The sequence below is a fragment of the Eleginops maclovinus genome, chromosome 11, assembly GCF_036324505.1.
Source record: "Eleginops maclovinus isolate JMC-PN-2008 ecotype Puerto Natales chromosome 11, JC_Emac_rtc_rv5, whole genome shotgun sequence".
NCBI classification, from domain to species: Eukaryota; Metazoa; Chordata; class Actinopteri; order Perciformes; family Eleginopidae; genus Eleginops; species Eleginops maclovinus.
Genome location: NC_086359.1, coordinates 17,355,882 through 17,379,787, shown reverse-complemented (window position 1 = coordinate 17,379,787; position 23,906 = coordinate 17,355,882). Strand labels below are relative to the sequence as shown.

At 39.2% G+C, this 23,906-nt stretch overlaps 1 protein-coding gene across 1 annotated transcript in view; it reads right to left on the bottom strand.

Moving 5' to 3' along the window:
- Positions 1-491: 491 nt before the first annotated feature.
- The window catches only part of LOC134872617 (unconventional myosin-XVIIIa-like), a 93,206-nt gene continuing 69,791 nt past the window's right edge, over positions 492-23,906 (bottom strand). Inside the window, exons 34-46 of the mRNA XM_063895995.1 lie at positions 23,298-23,408; positions 22,184-22,288; positions 21,893-22,039; positions 21,614-21,727; positions 20,321-20,437; positions 18,887-18,970; positions 16,234-16,371; positions 14,941-15,126; positions 14,717-14,856; positions 14,102-14,146; positions 8,416-8,538; positions 5,771-7,178; positions 492-2,329 (exon numbers count right to left, since the gene is read on the bottom strand). Of these exons, the coding sequence (XP_063752065.1) occupies positions 5,786-7,178; positions 8,416-8,538; positions 14,102-14,146; positions 14,717-14,856; positions 14,941-15,126; positions 16,234-16,371; positions 18,887-18,970; positions 20,321-20,437; positions 21,614-21,727; positions 21,893-22,039; positions 22,184-22,288; positions 23,298-23,408 (2,703 nt within the window). The 3' untranslated portion in view covers positions 492-2,329; positions 5,771-5,785. The remainder of the gene's footprint in view (positions 2,330-5,770; positions 7,179-8,415; positions 8,539-14,101; positions 14,147-14,716; positions 14,857-14,940; positions 15,127-16,233; positions 16,372-18,886; positions 18,971-20,320; positions 20,438-21,613; positions 21,728-21,892; positions 22,040-22,183; positions 22,289-23,297; positions 23,409-23,906) is intronic.

The following is a 23,906-nucleotide window of genomic DNA, read 5'->3' as shown; positions in this document are numbered from 1 at the left end:
TTGGTTGGATAAATAGGGGATTCTTTGAAGCAAAACACACCGAGTGTGAAAGTCAACCAAGGTGGTAATCTAAAACCATCAATTCTTTGAGGCTAGGTAAACTTCAGCTATGTAGAATACAGATTGTTGTGGGGAGGAAGGATGTGATTGCTCTCGGGTTTTTTTTTATCTTCCTGAATTTGCCCCAAGCTCAGATTTGAACTGTGTAGCTGTGCTCATTTTTTGACAACCCATGTGTTGCAAGGTAGTGTGAGAAATTCTTCTCCAACAGCTCAGGATTAATCATTCCAAACAATTGTTTGTTGCCTCTGTAGTCTCCTGGGAGCAGTGGATGGGTATGATGAGAAGTTACTCTGGGGTAGATGAGCTAAAATTAATCAAACACATCAATGGCTTGTTCTAACCTCCTTTTTCTCTGACAGTTTTCCCGCTGTGGTGCATTTGAAACAAAAAGTGCATCCAAATTATAACTCTATGCAATTACAGCAAGCCAACATTGATTCTGTAAACAAACAGCTGAATTTATTTACCAAAAAAATCCCAAAAGCACTCATACCACAAATGATCTGGTCAATAATAAAAACAGACAAGCCTTTTCAAGAGATGTAATTTATAAACTTTTGAAACGTCTAATGCCAAAAAACTCCAACCGAGAGGCAATACAACTTAAAAATAAAAATCATTTAACAAGTCTATTCTGAACCACTGACATCAAAGTTCCTAAACATTAATATTCATGGGTGGAAAATAAGGGAAAAAATAAGACATGAAATGAAATGCCTTTTTCTGTAAAGATATGCAAATAGCAAGCCAGACACTTGAACATTTTCTTTGCACACGAGCAGACATGCACATGTACTGTACATGCTGTTTTATTTACCTATATATCTATATATACGTAATTTAAAGTTCACAAGATCACAATCATCTGCGGATATCATTCAAATTCTGTAAGGCCAAAAGTAGAAGCAACCAGCGAGTTTCATGAGTACAATCAGCCACATATAAGGGTGTTCTTAAAGCAGACTGCCTTTAATTGAAGGGTATTCTTGGCATAATTATTTTATGGTTTGACCCCCCGGTAACACAGCCTGGGAATAACACAATTTCCTGATACGACTAAAACTCATTGGTAGTCATGGGTCAATCCCAATTTTTCGTACATGTAAAATATAACCGGTTTAATGAACAATGTCTTTGGCACCAACTGGAGGACTATATTGTGATGAAAAGGATGTCATTAATTTACGGCTTAATGAAGCAATATGACGAAAAGATCCCTCTGTTCAAGACAATCTGCGAACATAAATATGCAATTGAAATATTGATATGAATTATATACTGGTTATTATTCATTAAAACGAGGTTTAATTTAATTTATGATATAAAGTGAAAATCCAGTGTTAATGCATCTTTTAAAATACGCTACAGAAAACTCCTTATAATAGCAAAGAAACATATTCCCTTTCATCCTATAATAATACACAAGTGGACTAAAGTATTACAGATTGAACTTCACGAGAATACAAGAATAAATCAGGGATATGAAATAAACCTTATCTCAAGGAAATGAAATCTTAATTCATTTGAAGATCACACTCATGTAAAGGCTTCGATTCCTTATATAATCATTTATATATTGCTATAAAATCTTAAATCCATGCCTCAGCTTTTTAAACACATATATCACATCTAACAGCTTTGTTCAAATAAAAACGTGTGTTCCTTGTTCAAGTCAGTAATCATGACCTAGCATCACTTTGTTTAAATGATGCATATCTGAACTTGGAACAAGAGCCACGCGTTAACTTACAGCGAGATAATTAATTAAAATGGGTTAATACCTCCCACCGCGCTAGTCCACATTAAGGGGCAGAGATAAGAACTTTGTCTTAATAGCCGGTCAGAGCTTCTTGGAGAAATGTAGCTTATCTAAATCCTCTTGGCAGAGCGATGTGGCGAGTCAAGAGGAGAGCATGAAGTAGCCTGAAAAGCAGTTATTATAAATCAAGCAGCATCTGATACCACCTTCCTTTACTTCTTTAGTAGGTTTTGTTAATATGAAACAGAAAAAGCACATAGAACACATGGAAGCCTCTTATCTGTCCATGCCTCTGGAGGCCTGTCTTTCTGGCTGAGAAGTACTGAATAAATTGGAGGGAAATAATCCCTCCTGTGTCTGATGTCACGAGGTGACCAGAGTCTGGGTTACGATGTGCTCTCTGCCACTGTGCCTCCGTCGTCGCTCTGCCTCAGCGACTGCTTGCTGTCCGCCTCGTCCTCTTCATCAGATCTGCCGAGACTCAGGTGTCTGCGGCTCACAGGAGGACTATAGGGGTCAAAACACACACAGAAACATATCATTACTTGGCAACTTACAGTACAAGCAAAAGTGAAAGTTGTAAAAAAAAAAACATGGCATTCGGAAAGCACAAGCAATTGAGGCTGCAGGACACACGCTCCCCCCAGGCGGTAAACAATACATCCCCTGAGGTGTTCATCACACGTGCACATTCTTGCAAGTTTCTAATATATTGGAAAAACGTGGTCCAAAGTCCGAAATGAGACACGATAATTGTGATTAATACACCATAATCATCACAAAAATTGTCTTCACATCACAAAAATGACACAGAAGGCATGCATATTTGACATATTTGTAATTAGTATGTGCAGCTAAAATATGAATGAAGGCATCAGGGCAAGGCAAGTTTATTTATATAGCACATTATAACACAAGGCAATTTAAAGTGCTTTACAAAACACTTTAAAGGGGCCCTATTATGCTTTTTGGGGTTTCCACCTTCCCTGTAGTGTGTTATATAGGTTTGTGTGCATGTCAATCTCCAAAGGATATAATCCAAAAGGTTTTGCACCAAACACTCCCCTCCTGCCTGAAACGCCTTCATTGGACTCCTTTTCTTAATATCAGTAACATAGTGACATCACTATGTAACACTCACAAATCTTTTATCTAGCGCTCCAACACATTGAACGTGATAAGGGGGGGGACATCTCTAAGCGGTTGACCAATCACAACAGAGCCAACAGAGAGGGTGAAATGAGGTGCTGCAGCACAGGCCGCAAGAGAAAATTAAAGAGCTTTTTTAACATTAAAGGGGGAGGCTGTGGCGCAGTGAGAAAGTGCGCTGATCTTCGGATCAGGGGAGAGCAGTCGGTTCCAGTCCTGCTGCAGTCAGCATGTCATTATGTCCCTGGGCAATACCCTTCTACCGCTTCTGTTGCTTACATAAAAGCGTCGAAAAAGTGACGTGTAAAGCATGTAAACACGTCACAGTTGAGGCATGTACATTTTAAAACAGTCAAAATAATTCAAATTAAAACAAACTAAAATAGAATAGCTTTAAAATATCAAACGTGTGTGGATTGAATTGAAGGCAGCAGAATGAAAGCTCTTCTCCATGCTTCAGCATCAATAAGCTCAATAAGTGAGAATAATCCTGTAGTCTGTGTTCAATGTCCCATCCACTCATTAAAGGTCATTTGAAACCAGGGCTTTACATCATGCTTGTCATACCATGCGTTGTCATGACAACACATGGTATGACAAGCATTCATGGTGTTACTTGAATACCAACATTGGAGATTGCGTTCGTCCACAATACTATGACCCCTGCCACAGAGGAAAATAACAACGTCTCCTTTTCAGCACAATGACACTCACACAGAGCGACCGGTAATACCTGTATACTACTGACAAACACCTAGAGTATGTTGCTGGAAGTTTTGGATATTTGGAAAAAGGCTTAAGTTGTGGAGTTTGTCAAGATACGCATGATGTTACCCATAGTCAGACATTAGAACAAATGAAATGGATTCACTTACAGGTGTGACACTTTGTTTATAGGAGATGTTTTAATATTTTTGGGGGGAATTAGCTAATGCTGCCTTGAAACTATGGCCACATATTTGCCAGTCAGGAGGCACAGGGGCTGCATCTGGTTCAGGGTCAGCATAACCCTGTTTGCAGTGCATTTAATTTCACCCTGTGGCCTCTCTGTGATACATTGGCATTGAGCATGTTAGATATAAGGGAAGAGGAGGTTATTTTAGCAGCCTCTAAGAGAAAGTTATTATATTTCCACTCTCCAGACCCTCACAATGAAAGGTACTGTATGAGATCAAACTTTTTCTGTCAAAAAAAACTAGTGGTAGTTGTATCATGATGGCTCTTCCTATATATATATATACACTCGGTTTTCAAGCATAAAAGGAAAGATGTTTCAATCCATACTGATCTCTTTTATAGCAGATACATATTTGAATTGTGTGTTTAGTTTACATGCATGGAGTCTAATGGAGATGTTTCCTCTGGAGGGAACTTTGGGATTTTAGCCTTACAGACCATTTACATACACAAAAACCTATATAACATCACAGAAAAAGGGAAAACCTGAAACTGTGTAAGTGTTATTGTTTTTATGAACTTTTTGCTATGTGCTTAATTCAATTCTATGTTGTTTGTTTATTTTTAAGCAAAAGTCTTTTGGATGAACTGACCATATTGATGCAGTTTTAATTTTAGCCCAGCTTGTATGTGATAATCTATTTTTATCACCTGTATTCAGTCCACTCAAACTGTCTTTATTCACCCTGCAGTGATTAAAGAGCTAGAGAGCCAGTGTTTTACTTAAGAGGCAAACAAGTTCAAGGACACTTTTAAACAAATCATGCCTGCTGTCTCACATTTTGCAAGTGTCAGTGAATTACTTTCACAGTAGACAGGCTTTTGAAGCTCGGAGCTAAACTTAGCGTCTTAATTACGATGCAAAGTATTCACATTAAGTCATATCAGCAGTCATGTCACAACTGTTTGAACTCTTTTCAGTTAACAATGTCAAAGAAAAGATTGGTGTCATTTAGTTTGTTTTCTAATTGCCAACATCTGTTTCTGCTTGAAGACACAGCGAGACAACTCTCTCTCAATCCTATGTGCTTTTAACACAACGTCAGCAATCCATCTTTACAAATAGGAGAGAGCAATGTAACAATTCTATACAACACGAGTATGACTGATGAAACGTATTTCACTGCCCTGCTTCTTGAGCATAAATAAGTGTTGAGTTAACAAAGAGAAAACTCCTGCATCGCAGTGAAATGTTACACTGTAAAATAAAGATGTGTATGTATTTTATCGCTTAGATCATTGAAACAACATGTGATCGCGGACTCTGTAATGTTCCAGTTTCAGTGTAAGTTCACATGAATTTTTCCAGTTGGGAACTCATCTTTTGATTATCTTGACACCGCAAGTATCCGTGCTGTGACTCTAAAATGCTCACAAATATGATGGGTTCTTCTTTGGGCCATTCTACACCCTTTCACCAAGATTCATTTAATTGGGCTAGAAGTGTTTGAATAATCAAGCTGACAGACTAACAAACAAACCAAGATAAAAACATAACCTCCCTGGAGGTAATAAAACAGAAGTGACTGGAGTTTGCAGTGGTGCAAACTTAAGGGATAACTACAGAGTACTGCAGTAAATTGGCAATTTGTTTAGATGTGGACGAATGTTGGCAGGAGCAAAAGCACAACAAAAATCTGTGGCATGCACTAATTGGCCAATGTGACTTTTGAAAAACACAGCCAAGGCTCATTTAGTAGTATACAAGTCAGCATGAGTCTATCACAGTATTAGATACAAAACATTCACACACGGCAAATCAGGTTAGTTTATTCTGCGGAAGATCTGAAATCAGGTTCAGTAATGCTGGGGTCCGGGGGTTATTGTCACACCGTGCATCACCTTTTGGTGTTGGTATCAGTCACTGTCAGGCTTGTAGCGGTACTTCATCATCAAGCTTTCCAACTTCTTCTGCTTTTTCTTGGTTTCCTTCTTGCTAGTTGTCCCACGGCCTGCAGGCTCCTGCTCATCATCGTCAGACGGTTGTTTCGGGGCCCTTTTAACACTGCTAGAGCTGCGATAGGAGATGGTGGAGTCGGAGGAAGAGGACTCGGATGTCTTTGAGGAGGAAGAGGAGTCCTCCGACTCGCTTTGCTTCTTCTTAGATCTCTTCTTGGACTTCTTGCCCTTCTTCCCTCTCGAGCTCTTTCTGCTGTGGCGATCATCGGAAGAGGAGGAGGAGGAGGAGGAAGAGTCATCGGACAGAGAGACTTTGCTTTTTTTATCTTTCCGACTGCGGGAGCTGCTAGTGCTCATGGTGCTTGATGAGCGATTGCTGTAATCCAGAGCGGAGCCCGACGCTGAGCGAAGCAGGCTGGAGCCTAGCCCATCGTCTTCTCCCCTCTTCCTACTTTCCTCGCCCACTGGCCCCTTCTTCTCGTCTTCTTCCTCCCCGCTCGACTCGTCAAGCTTGCTGCGCTTGAACTTAATGGGTTTGAAGCTCAGCACCTCATTGATGGCCGCCTCCAAGTCAGGGTCCAAGTAGTTTCGGTGGGTGACGGACTTTATGTCAGATGACTCTGCAAGATTTCCGTCTGATGCGCGTGATTGGCCAGGGTTAGAAAAGCTGCGACTGAGGGAACGGGGACTGAAGGAGGAACTTCCTCCTTCAGTAAAAGCAACACTATGGCGATCATCATTGTCGTCATCATCACTGTCTGCTGTACGCAAGCCGAATTCACTGAGACCACAGCTGCGGGCAACGGACAGGCGTGAGCTACTGCGTCTATCGTCCTTCCAAGAGCTGCTGCGATGTAACCCCCTAGGGCTGGATCGACTTACACTGCTGATAGTAGACTTGTTGTCATCATCCATGTCTGCCATGCCCCTCCTGGTGGACATCCTGCTGGGAGCCACTGAGGACACTATGGATTCCTTATCAAATTCCGGGCTACTGCGGGAGGCCCAACGTGACTCCAGACCCTTCCTGGCTCTGCTGGCAGCTTCAGAATAAGCCATGGAGATGACGGAGCCTTTGTCATCTAAGTCTTCCTGTGCCTGGCTCTTTGCCTTGGCTTTGCGAATGGAGGCCTGGTCTGGTGCATCAGGCTGTTCTTTGAGACTGCTAAACAAGAAGCTCTCATCACCTGTCCCCCCTATGGAGTCTTTCAGGTTGGAACGCTTCCTGTAGCTCAAGGAACTCATGACAGACACTGATCTGTTCGGCTCTACCTCTTTTGCGTCTTTACTTCCGTCAGTCGTCTTTTCCTTACCTTCTTTCACCTCTTTGGTGTCTGCATTTGCTGCATATCTGGAAAGTTATGTCATAAAATTGACAATAACAAAAACGAACAGAAGAAACAATATCAGAGGCCAGTTGCATGGAAGACCTCAAGTCATTTTAAGGTTTCCTTGAAATGTTCACTCAATTATTGAAGGTAAACTCCCTATCTCAGTCTTGATGTATTTTAAAGTGGTGCACAAATAATATTAGTAGCCAAAGAAAGGACAAAAACGTAAACTCAAATTGGCAGAGTTTATGGGTAGATATGAAGAAAAGTAAGGCATTCCAAGAAAAGCAGATCCTGATGATATACTTCCCAAGGAGCAATTGATTTTAAACTTAATAACCTTCTGTTCCGAGATTTCTTTCACTGTAAGGTATACAACAGTTACTTCAAGTAAGCTGTAAGTACACTTAAAAGACAAAAATCCAAGTAATTCTTATCAGTTTGGTTGGATTTTTGCACTTTTTTTGCAATTTCACAGTTGATTATGTATGTATTTTAGTAGGCCCTTTTGCCTTGTTTATTGCAATTCTCCAGAAGTACATTACTTCCCTCAATCTTTTTTTTTATTTGCTTTCTCTCAACGTTGCAAGAAAATAACAGACATAATTTCAAGTGCAAGCAAACTAACGGTCTCCATGGAAACTGAAAAATGTAAATGTAGTGAAACCTTTCAATGCAGGTAATTCCTTAATGGTATTCCTTCACTCAGGAAACCTTGTGATGGTTCATGTGCAACACCCTTTATTTTTCCCTAAGTAAAGAAGAAAGGAGAAAACTTAAGGTGTTTTGTGCAAATGGCCAGATTGGACATACTTAAAGGACACATTCTAAATTGTTGTGATCTTCAGTATGCATCATGTTTTTTGTGGCAACTGAGATTTTTGCTACCTTGACAGAATATCATATTCGTCATTTTGTCCTTGGGACCTGTCATGAGTCTATTGCTGTTATGTACAACATACACTGTAGAAAGAAGGCAATCAACCGGCGAGGAGATCTATCTAACTGTGGCAGAGCGTCATTAAGCAGCCGTGCCAACTGGCCATGGGCCACTTCAATAAATTTGACAGCAGCCGCTTCCCTGTTCCGCCTCCTGTCATTAGACAGATTACTGTAAGAGAGAGATGACACCTAATCACATGAGATACTCATCGTTCTGTTGCAAAATGCCCTTTTTAAGGCTGGGAAAGTGGGATCTTTTATCATCGCGTTATACATGGGTTATCTGTCATGATGCAAAAGGATGGGGGCACTAACCTGGTGCTCTTTAGACTGCCCTCTTCTGACAGGGTCTTGGTAGATCCTTTGTTCTTCGAGAGCCAGGTCTTAACTCCATCCACACGGTCCTCCACCTCGGAGTCAGTTTCTGTTTCATCCCCACTGCAACAATACAAGAATTTAGCTCCAACACGACAGAGCAAAACTATTCACCTTAACAAGCCATTTTTAGATTTCCAAGTGCACAAGGAAAGTAAGGTAATTCCCATCCTTATTTTTATACAAATTAGTTATTTTCCTAAATACCCACAACTGATACTATTAAAATAAATGTGCCTAATGCAATGGTTCGGAATCCATTTAGGCAAAAAAAATAATTAGACTAAATGACTTGTTATGTGAATATTCTATGCAATTACACAGGCAAGAAAAAGGTTAGTTTTCACAAATGATCATGCTTTTTGTTAGTCAATTGTCAGTTTAAAAGGCTAGTATGATGCAAGGCAATCCAGACAGGTAGGCATTATTTGGTTAAGCATTGTGTGACACAATATAAACGTAATGAAGATGTTTTGTTGACAGAATGTTCAGCAGACGTGGGTGGGATGAGTGATCTAGGCACACTGTAGATGAAGCTGATGGAGAAATAATGAACTTGTTTGGCTGGTTCTGGACTGCTAGCATCTGTGTGGCATGTCAGCTGCTCCTGGTGATTGTTATTTGAGAGGAGCCACGAGACAGCGCCGTGGCCCCGACGCCTGACATAACAATCAATATACAGGGACCTGGGGATATCGATGAAAAAGCTTGGTACATCCCACCTGGATAAGGTCAATCTTCATTCATTGGGAATCCAGACAGACTGTTGAATGCTGTTATCGTCCAATTAGAATCAAATGTTGAAAACAGCTCTGAATATTGATTTAGTAAATTCATACAACTAATTATAAGGATGTTTAGTATGCATTTTAGACATGGACTTGCAAACTCAGAGGCTAGCTTTTATGAAGTATTATGATAATTGAAGGTAATATAAAATAATCCTTTATGATGGGTTATATTTCTGCTCTATGAAGCTCAGCGCAAGTTCATCCAGGAAGACAAGTCATTCACATATTTCCATCTTACTACAGTCACTCCTCTCAATCAGTGATCAGGGGCGTTCCCTCCCCAGCTAAACCTATCACTTAGCCTCTATTCCCATAAGCCATCGTTAAACCTTTAAATCTGCTCTCTCCCCTCCTCACAGTTGTCATTTCAGGTAAGTCGACGCGGCCCTCCTCTAACGCTTCCACCTCCAAATCCTCCAGATCCAGGGTTCAAGTCAAGCTTAAACCACTCCTCTTCAGACCGACCTCCATCAATCCCTTCATGCTTCCACCACCACCAGTGTCTAGACCCCAGGGGGGGTTTTATCGGCTCGGTTTTCCCCCTCCCGATGATGATACAACCGGGTCTAATTGCCAAACACCATTACATTCATCAGTGTATTCTTGGCAAAAAATATATATAGTTATATCAAAACAAGTCTCTCCTGATCGAAAAAAGGGTTATGATAATACGTCACATTCCATTATATACTTTTTTTCATTATGTACGGCCATTTATATTAAAGACATTGCAGCATGAAAAAATAGGGGCAATGACAGGGTTGTGGAGGAGCTGCAATTTTCAATTCCAGATTTTTCGGACAAGCTTCTCTATCTGAGTCTTGGAACATGTTGAAAAATGCTTATAAGCAGGAGCAAACACAATATGCAGGGAGGTGTGATATGACAGCCAGGCTGCCGAGTTCCATCATTTGTCCACATATCCATCCTTCCAGGCCTCCCCGTGAACAACGTACAATTTCCTTTTGTCACCAAGCTTTGTGTCACACATGTTTCCTCAGAGCACAAAGTGTCCTCTCTTCAATTTTTTTTCTAGTGGTCCGCCTAAGAGCTATTTTTTAACACTAAAGAGGTGGTGGAGATGTGAGCATTGTAAGGGAGTGAGCACAGACAGAGAGTAGATTCAGATTCACGGACTGAATGGTATTTCAAGATTTCTATCTGTCTCATCTTCGACCTTACGGGCCAGGCTTTCTGCGGGGGAAGGTAATGATGATCCCAGAGAGACTAAATGGTCTGATTATATTATTTTCTACAGGAAAACCTGATCATTTCATTTGAGAGGTGCTTAAAGAGGCGGCAGGCTCAAATTGTGAGTTCAAGTTCAGCTATGATACAGTATCTTCCCCTTTATATTCCACCAAATTCCCTCGCTACTGCATTCCAAACAACAGTGATAAACACCCACCGTAACAAGATAATGGGTTCATTAATACTACAAAGTTGATTACACTTGCTGCCCATTTGTTATATCTGTGGCACTGAGACTTATTTTAACATGATATATCACAAAACAAAAAAGCTGAATCCAGCCCCCTCTTTCATTCTCTCCCTAACACACACACACTCGTACAAAATAAAAGGTGGCTTGCAATTGAGTGCTGTGCAAATGGTGTCACAAACGATTTGTCCTTGGCCAGACACTACTAGCTAACCAGTCCTGAGGCTCGTAGATACAAACAAGCCCCGAGAATTTAGAAGTGAACATTAATGGCTTCTGACAATTGGCCTGCACTGGTTGTAAATCTTTGTCACAAATACTTAGACTCAGCATCAAATCTCGTATGGCTTGGTTTTATCAGTTTAACACGTGTGGTACCAACACTATATTTTAAGATATCGGTTCACCATGAGCTAATTATAAATTCATAAAGTAAAAGCATATGGTATTAGATTATGCTAATTCTAACACATACATAGCACTTAAGGTGAAAACATGTCCACTCAATCGAACTGATGAAAGCATTTGCATAGTTTGCAATGCATAGTCTTACATTATAAATCTGTGTCACCCTTTTTATTATAGTCTATTATGGGGAAGCCTCCCTCTACAATAATAATAATCCAGCTACAACAACCTCTGCTTTTGAAGCATTGAGTACAAAAAAATATTCTGTAGTAATGTAAATCATCGGGAAAATCCACTTCATAATTAGAAGGGAAAAAATCACCTCCTTTATTATTGTTCACCCATGCTGCTAATGCAATGATGTCGAAGGAGGGAAAAATGCAATTAAGCAAACATGGAAAACATTGCTCTTTTCCTCGAGTTGCACAAAAACAAAAGCAGAGCGCTCATACACATGGGTTGTCTGATGAAAAACAACAACAAAAAAGGCGCATAAACAGCGCGATGCCACACCTCTCTGAAGGAGCTATCAGAGGTTAACGCGAGGAAATGATGGACGGGTGAATGCGCTACAAACTGAAGACTACATTTCCTTACAGCGCTCTGAATGTTTACATTATTTAACATGCCATAGAGATTCCTTTCATTGAATAAAAAACTGAAAGAAAATGGGTTGCAGTCAGTCAGAAGAACATCATTTAAATTGTCAAATTGATGAATACACATCTTACATGCTAGACAAGTGGACATGTATTATTATATTTAAGTGTTTCACAGCAATATAAAATGAGAGTGAAAGGTGGATTATTTTTCATGCATGGAAAAAAAACAGCTGAGCTTTTGGGCGAAAACATTTCAGTTGCATACATTATTACGCCATCATTTCAACTTAGACTTTAGGTCTTCCAGAGCACATGTACATTACTTCCACCATGCTACATTTTTGTAAAAAGCACAATGGAGTTAATCCCCTTATGCCCTAATTAAAAATGTATAAAACATTACAGTATGTCCAAATATTTCCAAGATCATAACTTGTACGTGTTATCAGCCCGTAGTGTTATTATTATTAAGAAAAATAATTTGTCATGATCTTATTTTTGGTTTATCTGTTCCCTGTTTTATTTTGAAAAGCATGTCTTTTTTTTTACTTCCTATCGGTGTGTGTTTTCCCACCTGTTTTGATTGTTGTCCTGCTCCTATTAGTTGCACCTGTTACCCAGTCCTTCATCCACCTGGCCTGTACACCTGCATTATATCCACTCTTAAGTTTGGATTGTATTACAGTCTTCTGTTTAGTCTGTTTTTGTTTGTTTGTATTGTGAAGATCTGTTCGGTTCTGTTTTGCATTGCCTTGTCCGGATAATACCTGAAATAAAGTATTTTTAATTTAAGTTCCTTGGATTTGGTCTACCTAGTTCTATATTGGGTGACACCGTCTACATTTCTATCATTTATATTGTCTCGATGATCAATCAGACAGTTAAACACCTGAGCTCTGTAAAGTGCCTCCATAAGCATTCATATGTCGTCATCTTACAATTTATTTATCTAAATAGTTATCACTGTAATAAACAGTATTTAATGGCATCTTACGGTATAACATGTCATTTTACATGCTGTTCTTGTATATATCATATTCTATTTACGTGTATATAAAAAACAGGTGGGAAAACATATATATACATGTATATACACTTCTATATATACATGTATATACATTTCTATATATACATGTATATACATTTCTATATATACATGTATATACATTTCTGCTTGCACAATTTTTATTCTATTCTTATTTTAATTTTGAAATAGTTTTATTGTTTTATGTCTTATATAACTACATGTTGCATTGTTGGACAAGCTTAATATTTTCATGGGCATTTCTACACTGAAGCTTATGTGAATAGGCATTATAACCTTTGAATCTTGAATCAGAAGACAATAAGTGTACTGAAGTAGATCACATGACCACAATTTAGGGAGGTGATAAGACAAAAAGACAACCAGTAAACAAAATCAAATCATCTTAATTGAAGAGATCATCCTTAACTTTCAAATGAACCCTATTCAATTCATATCATTTTACATTGACTCATAAATCAATCTGCAGAGGTTTTCCGTAAAAGTACCGACGTTCCACTAGTTTTTCTCTCCCTTTCAGACACCTGAACTGTTGTATCAGCCAATATCGTGTACAGATCGGATCATATTTTTAGCAGCTGATGAACTAGATAGCTAATAAGTCAGTAATTATTTTTACTTCTTTCTCTTCTGTGTTGTGAGTTGCACATGGGCAGTGTGTTATTATGCAAGACATGTTGTTTTTGCAAAGGGTAAATAAGCTACTAAAAGATGTAACATGATATCGGATGGGATCATAGAATTGCATACTGGCCAACACCTAATAGTTGTTGTATTGGAGGCATTACTGATACTGGTATCTGTATTGTACCAACTCTACGTACAAACTAACTGAGGTGTGATGTTGCATGTGCTTTGGAAAATCCTAAAGAGAAACAAAAGGCGGATACAAATCAGTGGAAAACGGTTTCGAAACAAGATCCAAACAAATGCAGAAAGAGGGCACATGATGAGAGTAAATGTCATGTGATTAAAAAAATTCATGAAGAGAATAATGCAGTATAACCACAGCTCTGTAACACTTCTACAGCAGTGAGACTGGCTAGGATGGTGTCATTTAGAGTCTTCTAACATTCAGCAAAACCACTTTGCCATCAGAATTATCAAATAACATCTCAGTGCTGTGAAGGTAGAAAAAGAAGAGGTAAAATGGAAATCGAAAACCACAGACACAGCTCTCCATTCTATTTGAAATTATGTTTTTTGCCTTGTTATTTTGAACAACACAAACTAAGGGGATACTGCATTATTCTCTGTTGTTGTTGAAATGGGCGTGAAGAAGAAAACATGTGCAAACAACCATGATGACACAAACACAGCATGCATTTTCCCTTCTCACGTTTTGTTCTTTCTTTTCTGATATTTTGTCACCATGTCTTGCAAACTGCCAGGAGTGTTGAAAAACACCAAAGGAGAAAAAAGGAAAAGGAGAAGGTGAGACGTAGAAAAAAAAGAGATAACAATAAATAAACAATGTTACACTTCCACGTAAAATAACCATATCCCACCCTCGTTCTCAAACTGGTGTGTTTAATATCTTCCTTTTTAGAGGTTGTTATTACTGCAGTCTGTATGTACCTTTGTTTTACCTTTGTGGGCTCAGGGCTAGTACAACATTGAACCGCTCTGCAAAGAGGGCAGGAGTAACCAAACAGGAAAAAATTGGGGGCAGGGAGTAGAATGTAAATTGTGTTTTGTAGGAACGACAAAGGGAAGCCTTTCTCACAGAGTGCTAAAGAGTTAAGAAGGGAATTGATGTAGGAAGACGTGGGAGAAGAAGACGGAAAAAAAGATATAAGTTGTGATTGACAGGCTACTAGAAAAACTAGCAATTCTCCTTGTGTAAGGTTCTTCAGCCCTGGCAGAATCCCCTAATGTACCAAGTCCACTTTACTGATCTACTGAAGCGAGGGCAATTGTATCTTCTTGTACAGAAAGTTAAAGCGTGCTGTACCTGTTGAATAAGTCGTCATTGTCATCGCTCTCCATCTCGTCCTCTATGGCAGCCTGAAGGTCGCCTATCCTCTTGAAGGCCAGCTTGAGGTCCACTTGTAAGCTCTGATTTGCAGCCTCTAAGCTCTCGATGTCCATTTCCTGGTGAATAGATCACAGCACGGTTACCTCCTCTAGCGGGAACTTCTGCAATTGTATCAAGTCTCCCAGCACCCAAAGACTTACCAGTTCGTGCTTCTTCCGACTCGCCTCGGACTCCTTCTTGGACAGCTCTCCCATTTCTTCTTTCATGTCCCTTATCTGCCTCTGCATTCGCTTATTCTGTTCCTTTTCCCTGTTTTCCGCTGCGATGCGTTGGTTTTTCTCCTCTGTCAACTTTTCGAGGTTCTCCTTCAGACGACCCACCAGGCTCTGGGGAGGATTGGAGGTGAACTGAGTGAACTTGACTAAAGTAATACAAGTGTACGAGCGAGCAACTCCTACAACATTTCTTTTGATGTGTATTTACCGGTATATGTACAATGTCTTATTTTGTGCCGCTGATCTTTCAAACAAAAGACATTGACTGGCAGTGTCCATGGCTGTCTTCTCAGTCAGGTTCTATTTGTTAGTTTTCTTGTCACGATTTGTCTGTGTTTTTCTGTAATTTATTTTGTATTGTAAGGATCTGTCTTTGTTTTCCCATTTTATTTTGAAGTGTTGAACCCCCCTAGTCTGTTTGTACTTCCTCTCTGTGTTTCTCTTCCTGTCTGATTACCTGATTGTGTTCACCTGGTGTGTTTTTCCTCCCTGCCCACCTGTGTCTGGTCTTTGTGATTATTACTCTTGCTCGTTGTTGTTGTCAGATCCTTGCTAAAGTTGAATGACAAGTTGAGAGAGTTTCTGGTTTGTTTGTTTGTTTGTTTGTTTTTTTGGCCTTGTTTTTGCCTGACATTAAAGCATTTTACTGCAAAGTACCTTGTGCTGCACTTGGGTCCCAACGGCTCTGCTCGCAAGCCATAACAATTCTTCAAGGTTCAGAATCCAAGAGTTTAAAGCAGGTTAAAAACACTAGATAAAGCACAATAAAAAATCCCCAATGCGGCCCTGGGTGCATATAATGGAAGTGTTTTCAAACCGCTAACGTTTGCTCAGCTTGTTTCTCTGATAACAAAACATCAATGCATCAAATAAATAATATGATTCATCCAGGTTATAAAACAAAGTGAGAAAGGACCAACATCTTAAAGTAAAACCTTAAAAGTGACAATTTATATTTTTGACAGCTTCTGGCACACAACTACAATAGTAACTAATGCCCGAGGTATATTTGGGATAACCTAAGTCCTTCTCGTTTTTAGACATATTAATGCGTAAATGCTACACAATATACTTTTCAATATAACTGTAGTTGGCTGTTTAAAGAATTAAAATCCCTATGCATGCCTTCATATCATCTCTACAGCTTGATAAATAGATAATTAAATACTACATGTGTGTTCCAGGAGCAAGTCTTTTGCATGCAGAGTATTATCTGACCTCCAAGCGTTTGATCTGCGTCCTCTCGTACTCCAGCTTTGTCTCCAGCTCACGGATCTTGGCCTCCTGACGGCACACAAGAGACTTCTCCACCATGGATTGTTCTTGGAACTCTAGCTGGCTCTGCAGCGAATGAAGCTGAAAGCAGGGTACAGATTTACAAATAAAGTTAACAACCAAAATCGCTTCCTTAGGATCAGCGCTGACCTCTGCTTTTCTTCTTTTTCTTCAAGAACTTGGAACAGCTTTGTGAGGTTGTTGTTTGTATACATTGAAATCAAATGAATGTTCACTTTTCACAGTTTTTGTCCAAATGTAATCCCTCTTGGTAAATATTGTGCATCCAGCCTGAATAATGAGCTCCAGATAAGCCCCCAATCTACCACAAATGGTCAGTAGAAGAGCTTGTGGTTCAGGCTGAGTAGCACCGAGTCACAGTAATTTCACAGGCTTTCGGAGAGGAGCACGGTTTCATGCAAAGCACGTTTGTTCCATCTGAATCCTTTTTTCATGACTGATAAAAGGAAGGAAGATACGTCGCAACAAAAGCGGCCCAAAAGGCATCGTGGAACCTAATGGGGGACTTTGGATCTGAGACATTGGAGGATTTGGAGCTCTCCTTTGATATTACTAAAGAAGCTAGATTTCCCTCGTACAGGGGATAAGATAACCACTTCAAGGTCATATGCTTCAGATGGCTATCACTGCCTTTTCTGGCAGCCTTTAACAATGTCTTACAGCCGGCTGCGTGTCTCTAGTGTAGCCAAAAATATTCTGATGGGTGGGCTCAGCAAATAACAGCGCTTTGGCATGAGTTTAGCGTGATCTAATAGAAGCAGGGTGTGTTTTTAGAGAGCTTAAGTTTGTCCTTAGGTGAAAATATATTTTAACACATTTTGTTCAAGGCAGATGGTTTTATTTGTTTATTCTACATTTATGGAAGACACCCTGTGAACGTCCTACCCTGAGCGTGTGTAACGTGCACACAAACTAAGCCTTAGATCTTCCATATACTGGGTACATTCGGTTTTAATAGCCCGAAGGCAATTTATTTAACTAACAAATGCATCAACAAAGAACATCAACAAGCATTAATACATGAAATGTTAGAGGTTACACAAATGGCGTTCCATCAAAAATAAAACACTATTATTATAAAAGCACAGTTGCTGACATGAATGTGTTGCATTAACCTTTATGCCCCGTGAATCCACATTAACGCAGAGACTCAATTATTTTGAGGACGGTAATCAGCAGCTAGACCCATCAGCACAGAAATAACTGAATCAGATGGGGATGGTGTAGCTCCTGTTTTATCACAGTTATTGAATTCAAATACGAAGATGTTAGTGAGGCCGATGAATAACATGCTAACAGTGAGACAAATAAGCTATATGGCAGGAATAATGCTTCCAATTTAACTATTTTGTTTGTTATCGTGCTGCGAATTAGCATTGATTTTGCAGGTTTAGTATTGTAGGTATACATAAATGTTGGAAACATTTGAATTTTGAACTTATGGTGATGTTAAATGCAAAGTTAGGGAATATCTTGGTACTGTTTATCCCGAGGGGAACGTGATTGTGCATGTCATGGCACCCAGCACAATGGTATGGACATTAAGGAAAAGCATTAAACAATTTTATTGTGGATAACGTTTAACATTTTCATCATCAATAATCATGAAAACATTCAAGATTGATTTGAAAATGCTGTCTAGCTCACTATCATGGTTGGGAAGTGCAAAAAAGCTTGATTTAGAAAAATGCAGAATTCATTTGAATCAGGGTGACAGTATGGTTTATAATAATCTTGTAAGAGACATTTTTTTTAATTCAAAGGTTGTTTACTAAAAAAAGATTGCCCTTCCTGTGATGCAAAAACATATTTGATATTTAACAAAATGTAAGGAGCTATTTTAAGTTGGAGTTTTAACTTTATTTCTGATGATTATTGGAATAATATTGTGAATTACATATATTTTTGTCCCAGGATAATCATCCCAACCCTGGTCCCACTGTTGAAATTCATTCTTTAGAGTGAAAAGCAGGAGCTTGACATTTCAAAAATGACTCTGCTGTGGGCAGCTTGTCAGTGAAATTTGCATATTCATGATGTTCTATTCTACCACAAGTAGTCACAAAGTTTTGCTATTATGTCCGATTAGCACATGAATAGCAAATTCATGTGATATTTCCAATTTCCACCTTCCGTTTGCAGAATTTATTTTTTATATTTCAAAATAATATGATGCACTTGCATGTTAGAGAAATCCATGAGACAGAAGCTGCTTCACCAAGTAGAAAAATAAATGTGTTGTAAGGAGCAGAATGAGCGCTTTCAGTTTACCTAATTGGTTAAACCATGGCAACAAGCTCCTGAGTTTATAAACATGACCCCACCTTTAAATATGAGTACTCAGATGCAAAAGAACAATTTCTCTCCTTGACTCCAAATCTTTGCTGATTCCTGCTATTTAAATGCAAATTGCATTGCAATTTTAAGAAGAAAGCTGCCACAGATACGGGGCATTTTTCGGTCACAATAATCAGAGGAACTCAGAGAAAAACTGAGGTCTAATCAGAGAGAAGTGTCGAGGCAGCAGGCGGGGTCCTGCCAGGCGGCTGTAGTGCTTTTCAATACTTCCTTGTACCTTTTCTTGGATCTCCTGCTTCTCCTTTGTGGCTTCTTCCAGCTGGGCCTGCAGGTCACTGATCTGGCCCAAGTCCCTGGCAGACTAGAGCAGACACACACACACACACACAAACAAAGTGAACAGTCAGAGGATTTGGGAACATGTGTGTGAGAGAGGAAGGGCGTGCAGATGTGTGCTTCAATTATCTGTTAAATGAAAAACATCTCTTAATGTAAACGGTAAATGAACATAGCATGTCTGTGCCAAATCATTTGTCATGTGATCTGCTGCAGAACAGATTGCTTCTCCCTGATTGCAGAGCGCACTGCGTTTGGAGGGGAATATGTCCTCTAAACCTCAAAGCCTCTCTACTTAAACACGCAGAAAAGAACAGAGTGTTCATTTTAAAGATGCTACCCCAGAAATTCTAAATAATTGCAAAACCTAGCAATGGTAAAATGTCTCAGATCCTCCACTGAAGTAAAATGTGTTGTACCAGTCTAAAGAATATACCATTAAAAGTTAAAGTCCTGAGTGTTATCCCCGAGATGTACTTAAAGTCTCAGAAGGGACAAAAATCATCTAGTAATAGAACTATATATTATTCTGCCCTCATCAGTACAATATACATATAGAGTTTGTCAAAGTGGAGAAATTGTAGGTAATTTTTGTACTATTAAGAGTATATCCTACAAATGCATTATGACAGCTCCCTCAAAAGTCACCTCTTCAGACTTGCTTTTCCTATGGAACTCCCGGCCTCCGAAATCATAACTCCACCAATCGGTATTCTCTTGACCAATTGACTGCTCTTTGTGTGAATACTTTTGTATAGTATTTTAGAGTATTTTGAAAAGCGCTATGTACATGTAAAGGACATGTATTATTATTATTATTATGTAAAAAGCAGCTTAATTGTGTCAAATAATTCAGTGTAGAAAAAAGTACAAAGTTTGCCACTTCATACTTTTACTCCACTACATCTCAGAGGGAAATACTCAAGTTCAAGTACAAATACCTCAACAATACACTGAAAGGGGCCCTATTATGCTCATTTTCAGGTTCATATTTGTATTTTCGGCCTCTACTCTGACATGTTACAGGCTTTAATGTTCAAAAAGGTCTTTATTTTTGTGATGTAATTATGTGACGGAATAAACAAAGGAGTACATTGGATTCTGGCAAGGAGCGGTGTGTGGGAGAGAAACTTCCCTTTGCGTGAACTTGAGCATGTTAGCTTTTGCAGACTATTTACAAACCTATATAACACACTACAGGATGGAAAAACCCCCCAAAAACATTCCACCACTCACAGAACCGAATCCAGACTATTTTTGTTGGATATTGATCTTGGTCTGAGCATTGTTAACAGAAGAATTCATACAACTGTAATTATTTATAATTACTCTCATATAGGCTACTTTAACTTCTCACCAAGGCATGTTTGGTTACCTGGGCAACTGCAGCTTTGTGTTTCTTCATCAGCTCATTCATGTCTTCCTGATCCTCCTCATTACGGGACTGCAGGTCGTTCTTCTCCCTCTGCAGACGGCTGACCTGCTCTTCCAGCTGAAGGACGAAAGCAGAGGGAAACACACTCACATGTTTTTGCATACTGTAGAATGACAGGATTTATTCATGAGTCGTTGAATATGATAAACGGTCGTTAGTCCTGGAATCTCGTATGATGGCAGAGAAACACAATCTGGAGTGGGGGTTCTGGCTGCAGAATGAGACCAATTGGAGATAATCAATTGGCGTATTTGGGCTGAAGAAAGTGCAGCATACTGGTGATGTCCTATTTAGAGTTCCTCCTCTGTGTTCAGGGGGAAGCAGGCCCTCATATGCATCCTCTAATCTGGGAAATGTTACAAGACCTTCCCTTGCCATAAATGCAGCAATTAACAAGCAAAGCACAGGCGCACAGCACTCTGCGTGTCGTCCCCAGAGACACAAACACCCTCAGTCTATGAGGCAGCGCTCTCAGGAGACAGCCATTAATGAGCAGATGGAGAGAAAAAAAACAACAGTCAACAAAGCTTATTTATCCATTAGAGAAAAATGTTGAATTCAGATATATGCTGCCAAAGGGCATTTATTATTTTAACACCCCACCATGGTTTGATGATTCACACATTGTTAAACCCGGCTGTATCTCTAAAAGGGAAGGCACAAACCTGCATTAATAATAAATAGTGTTTGCAGTTTTGGGGTTTTATTTGCTCATAAATTGAAGGGCATAGAAGCATTTACAGAAACAATTTGTTTTTTTATATCAAAAAATACTCTTTGTATTGTGAGATGAAAGACAGGGTTTATGTATTTGAGTATCTATACATATATTATAGATAAATGTGTGATAATATACACAGTACTACTGTCAGAAATGTATTGTTGTATTGTGAGAATAAGAAATAAACAATGAGTGCATTTGCAACCGAACGCTGTTTTTATTTAGTCATGTAAGAAAATCAAAACTGTTTTAGTTCATGTCAATTAAAACTGAAACATGGTATATTGTATCTAAATACAGTGTATCTAAAGTCATTCCGACTGTTCTCATTGTGGATAACATTAAGTATCCTTATTCTAGTCTCCTTTTCTTCCCTCAACAATATTGCATGTTAACAGTCAAAGCTAATATCAAATGACGTTGGGGCTGTCTTGTCATCGTCTTGTCTTACTCATGGGAAAAACCTCTTGTGATTGCTTTCTTTGAAAAAATATTCTTGAGTCAAAACTCACCGACATCTTAGTTTTGACCACATCCTCCATTTGGATATGCAAGTCCTCTATTTCAATCTCCATGCTCTTTCGAGCCTTCACTGCTGCTGCGGAAGTGAACTCTGATTCCTCTAGCTGTGAGAAACAGGAGGGAGGAAAAGAAGCCAGAGGGGAGAGGAGGGAGATCCATTAATGGGCCGGGATCAAGGATCTATCCTGGAAACGCTCAGGATTTATCACAGTTGAAAATATGTTTCTTTCAGTACAATACACAGGAAGGTGTTTGAGAGGGTGGCATACTTGATTTTTAAGCTGGGCAATCTCCCTCTTGCTGGGGGCGTTGCTCTTCAGGTGGTCAAGCATAATCTGTGCATCAGCCAGAAGGACTTTGGTTCTCTTCAGGTCTTTCCTCAGCCTCTTCTCTGTCTCAACATCCCTCTGGCCCACCTGAATCACAACATTTGAAAAGGTGTTGCTACACTCTCCAATTTCCCCATCCTCCTTCACAAACCCACATCACCCATCCAGACTGAAAAGCGGCTTCTCTCCAATTGAAATAGAAGAGGCGCGCACTAAATTGCACACTTGTACCTGGTCCTGGGCGTTGAGCAGTTTGGACTCTAGCTCTCTCCTCTCACGCAACACTTTCTGCTTGTCTTCATACTCCTCCTCCAGCTGCACCTCCATCTGTTTCAGCTGCAGGACACATGAACAGAGTGTCAGGATGCACCAACAGATGATAAGTGATTAAAAAGTCAGACATAACACACCATCTTCCATCCTGTTAGACACGGCTGCTGTCGCATGTCAAAGACAAATCCCCCTGAGCTGATATAGTAGCCTGTACATAAATTATTTGGAAATAAAATGTAGAATTTTGTATTTAATACAAATGGGGACACTTATTGTATTCCAAATTGTATTTCATTTGTTTTATATGCATGCACTCAGGCTTTGGGAGTAAAGAAATACATGACATGGGTCTATGTAATTGGGAACAAAAGACATAATCTGATTACTTTTATACATATATACAAACAATGGGGATTACTAGCAGGATTACAATGAAACAATACATTTTCAAATAATGAACAATATAATAAAAAAACCACACACAACTAAATCTAATTCTCCAGTTCATCATCATGGCATTTGGTTTAAAGAATGCTTTAACTTGGAAAACATTTCGCCATCTACTTTATGGTTGGTAAACACAAAAAAGAGCATGAAGTATTGCTCCCATTGTATTATTGCTTCTCTTCAACTGTATAATGTGGTCATGTGTTGTTTACTTTAATTGTTGTTCTATAAACTAAAGCCTGAAGATGCTTTAACGGAAGCAAGGTTTGAAAAAAACGTGACAAAACATATTTCTTTAAAATAAATTCAATCAGTTTGGGAGATATATTGTGCTATATGTTCCTTTGACATAATCTTATTTATTATAAACTATATTAATATTATTTCAACTTTCTTCTGATAAATACAGCATCCATGCTTCCTGCATGGGACGGATACTGTTGCCAAAGAAACTTAACTCAAACTGAATTTGCCTGCATCTCTCAGTAAAATGTATTTCAACACACATGTGTGAGTGTGTTTCTCATGCCAGCTTGACCCAGCCTTATCAATTGATTTTTCAAGTTAGAGGAGCTATGTGGAACAAATGAGCACATATTTAAGAGGAGAAAAGAGCAGCACTCACCTTCTTACTGCAAGAATGCCTGATCTCGTCAACCTCTTCATCCTTACTCTCGATATCTTTGGAGTGGGTCTGCCTTTGCCTCTCCATCTCCATCTCAAGCCGCAGCTTAGCCTGAGAGCAACACGAGGAGACACACATGTAACGGCACGCTAAATGAATGCACAATCACGGAATTCACCTAGAATTTCAGCCTTGCTGTTGAATGTATACAACAAGTTTTCATGATTAGCAATGTTCTGGCACAAACTCAGCTTTTTGAGGTCACAGTGATCAAGATTTTTGTCCCTTGAATTTGATATGATCTGGATGTCTTTGCCAGAATTGAAGATTTTAAAATGTTCCAGAGAGATTGCATCCGTCATAGGGGAAAATGTTCTTTGGCCTTTTGCCAAATCAGGTTATCCATGAGTCCAATTAAACACTAAATGTGTGTTTCAACCCTGTCACTTCAATTAAAACTAGTGAAAACTATCTGTTATATACTTGAGATGTCTTAAAAAAAGTAAATAACATGGGGACCCTTTTGAAAAATATGAGGATAAAAAGCAGTCTTGATGTGGTATAGGACTTACATGTTTGAGTTTGAATCCCAAAAGTGTGATACAAGCT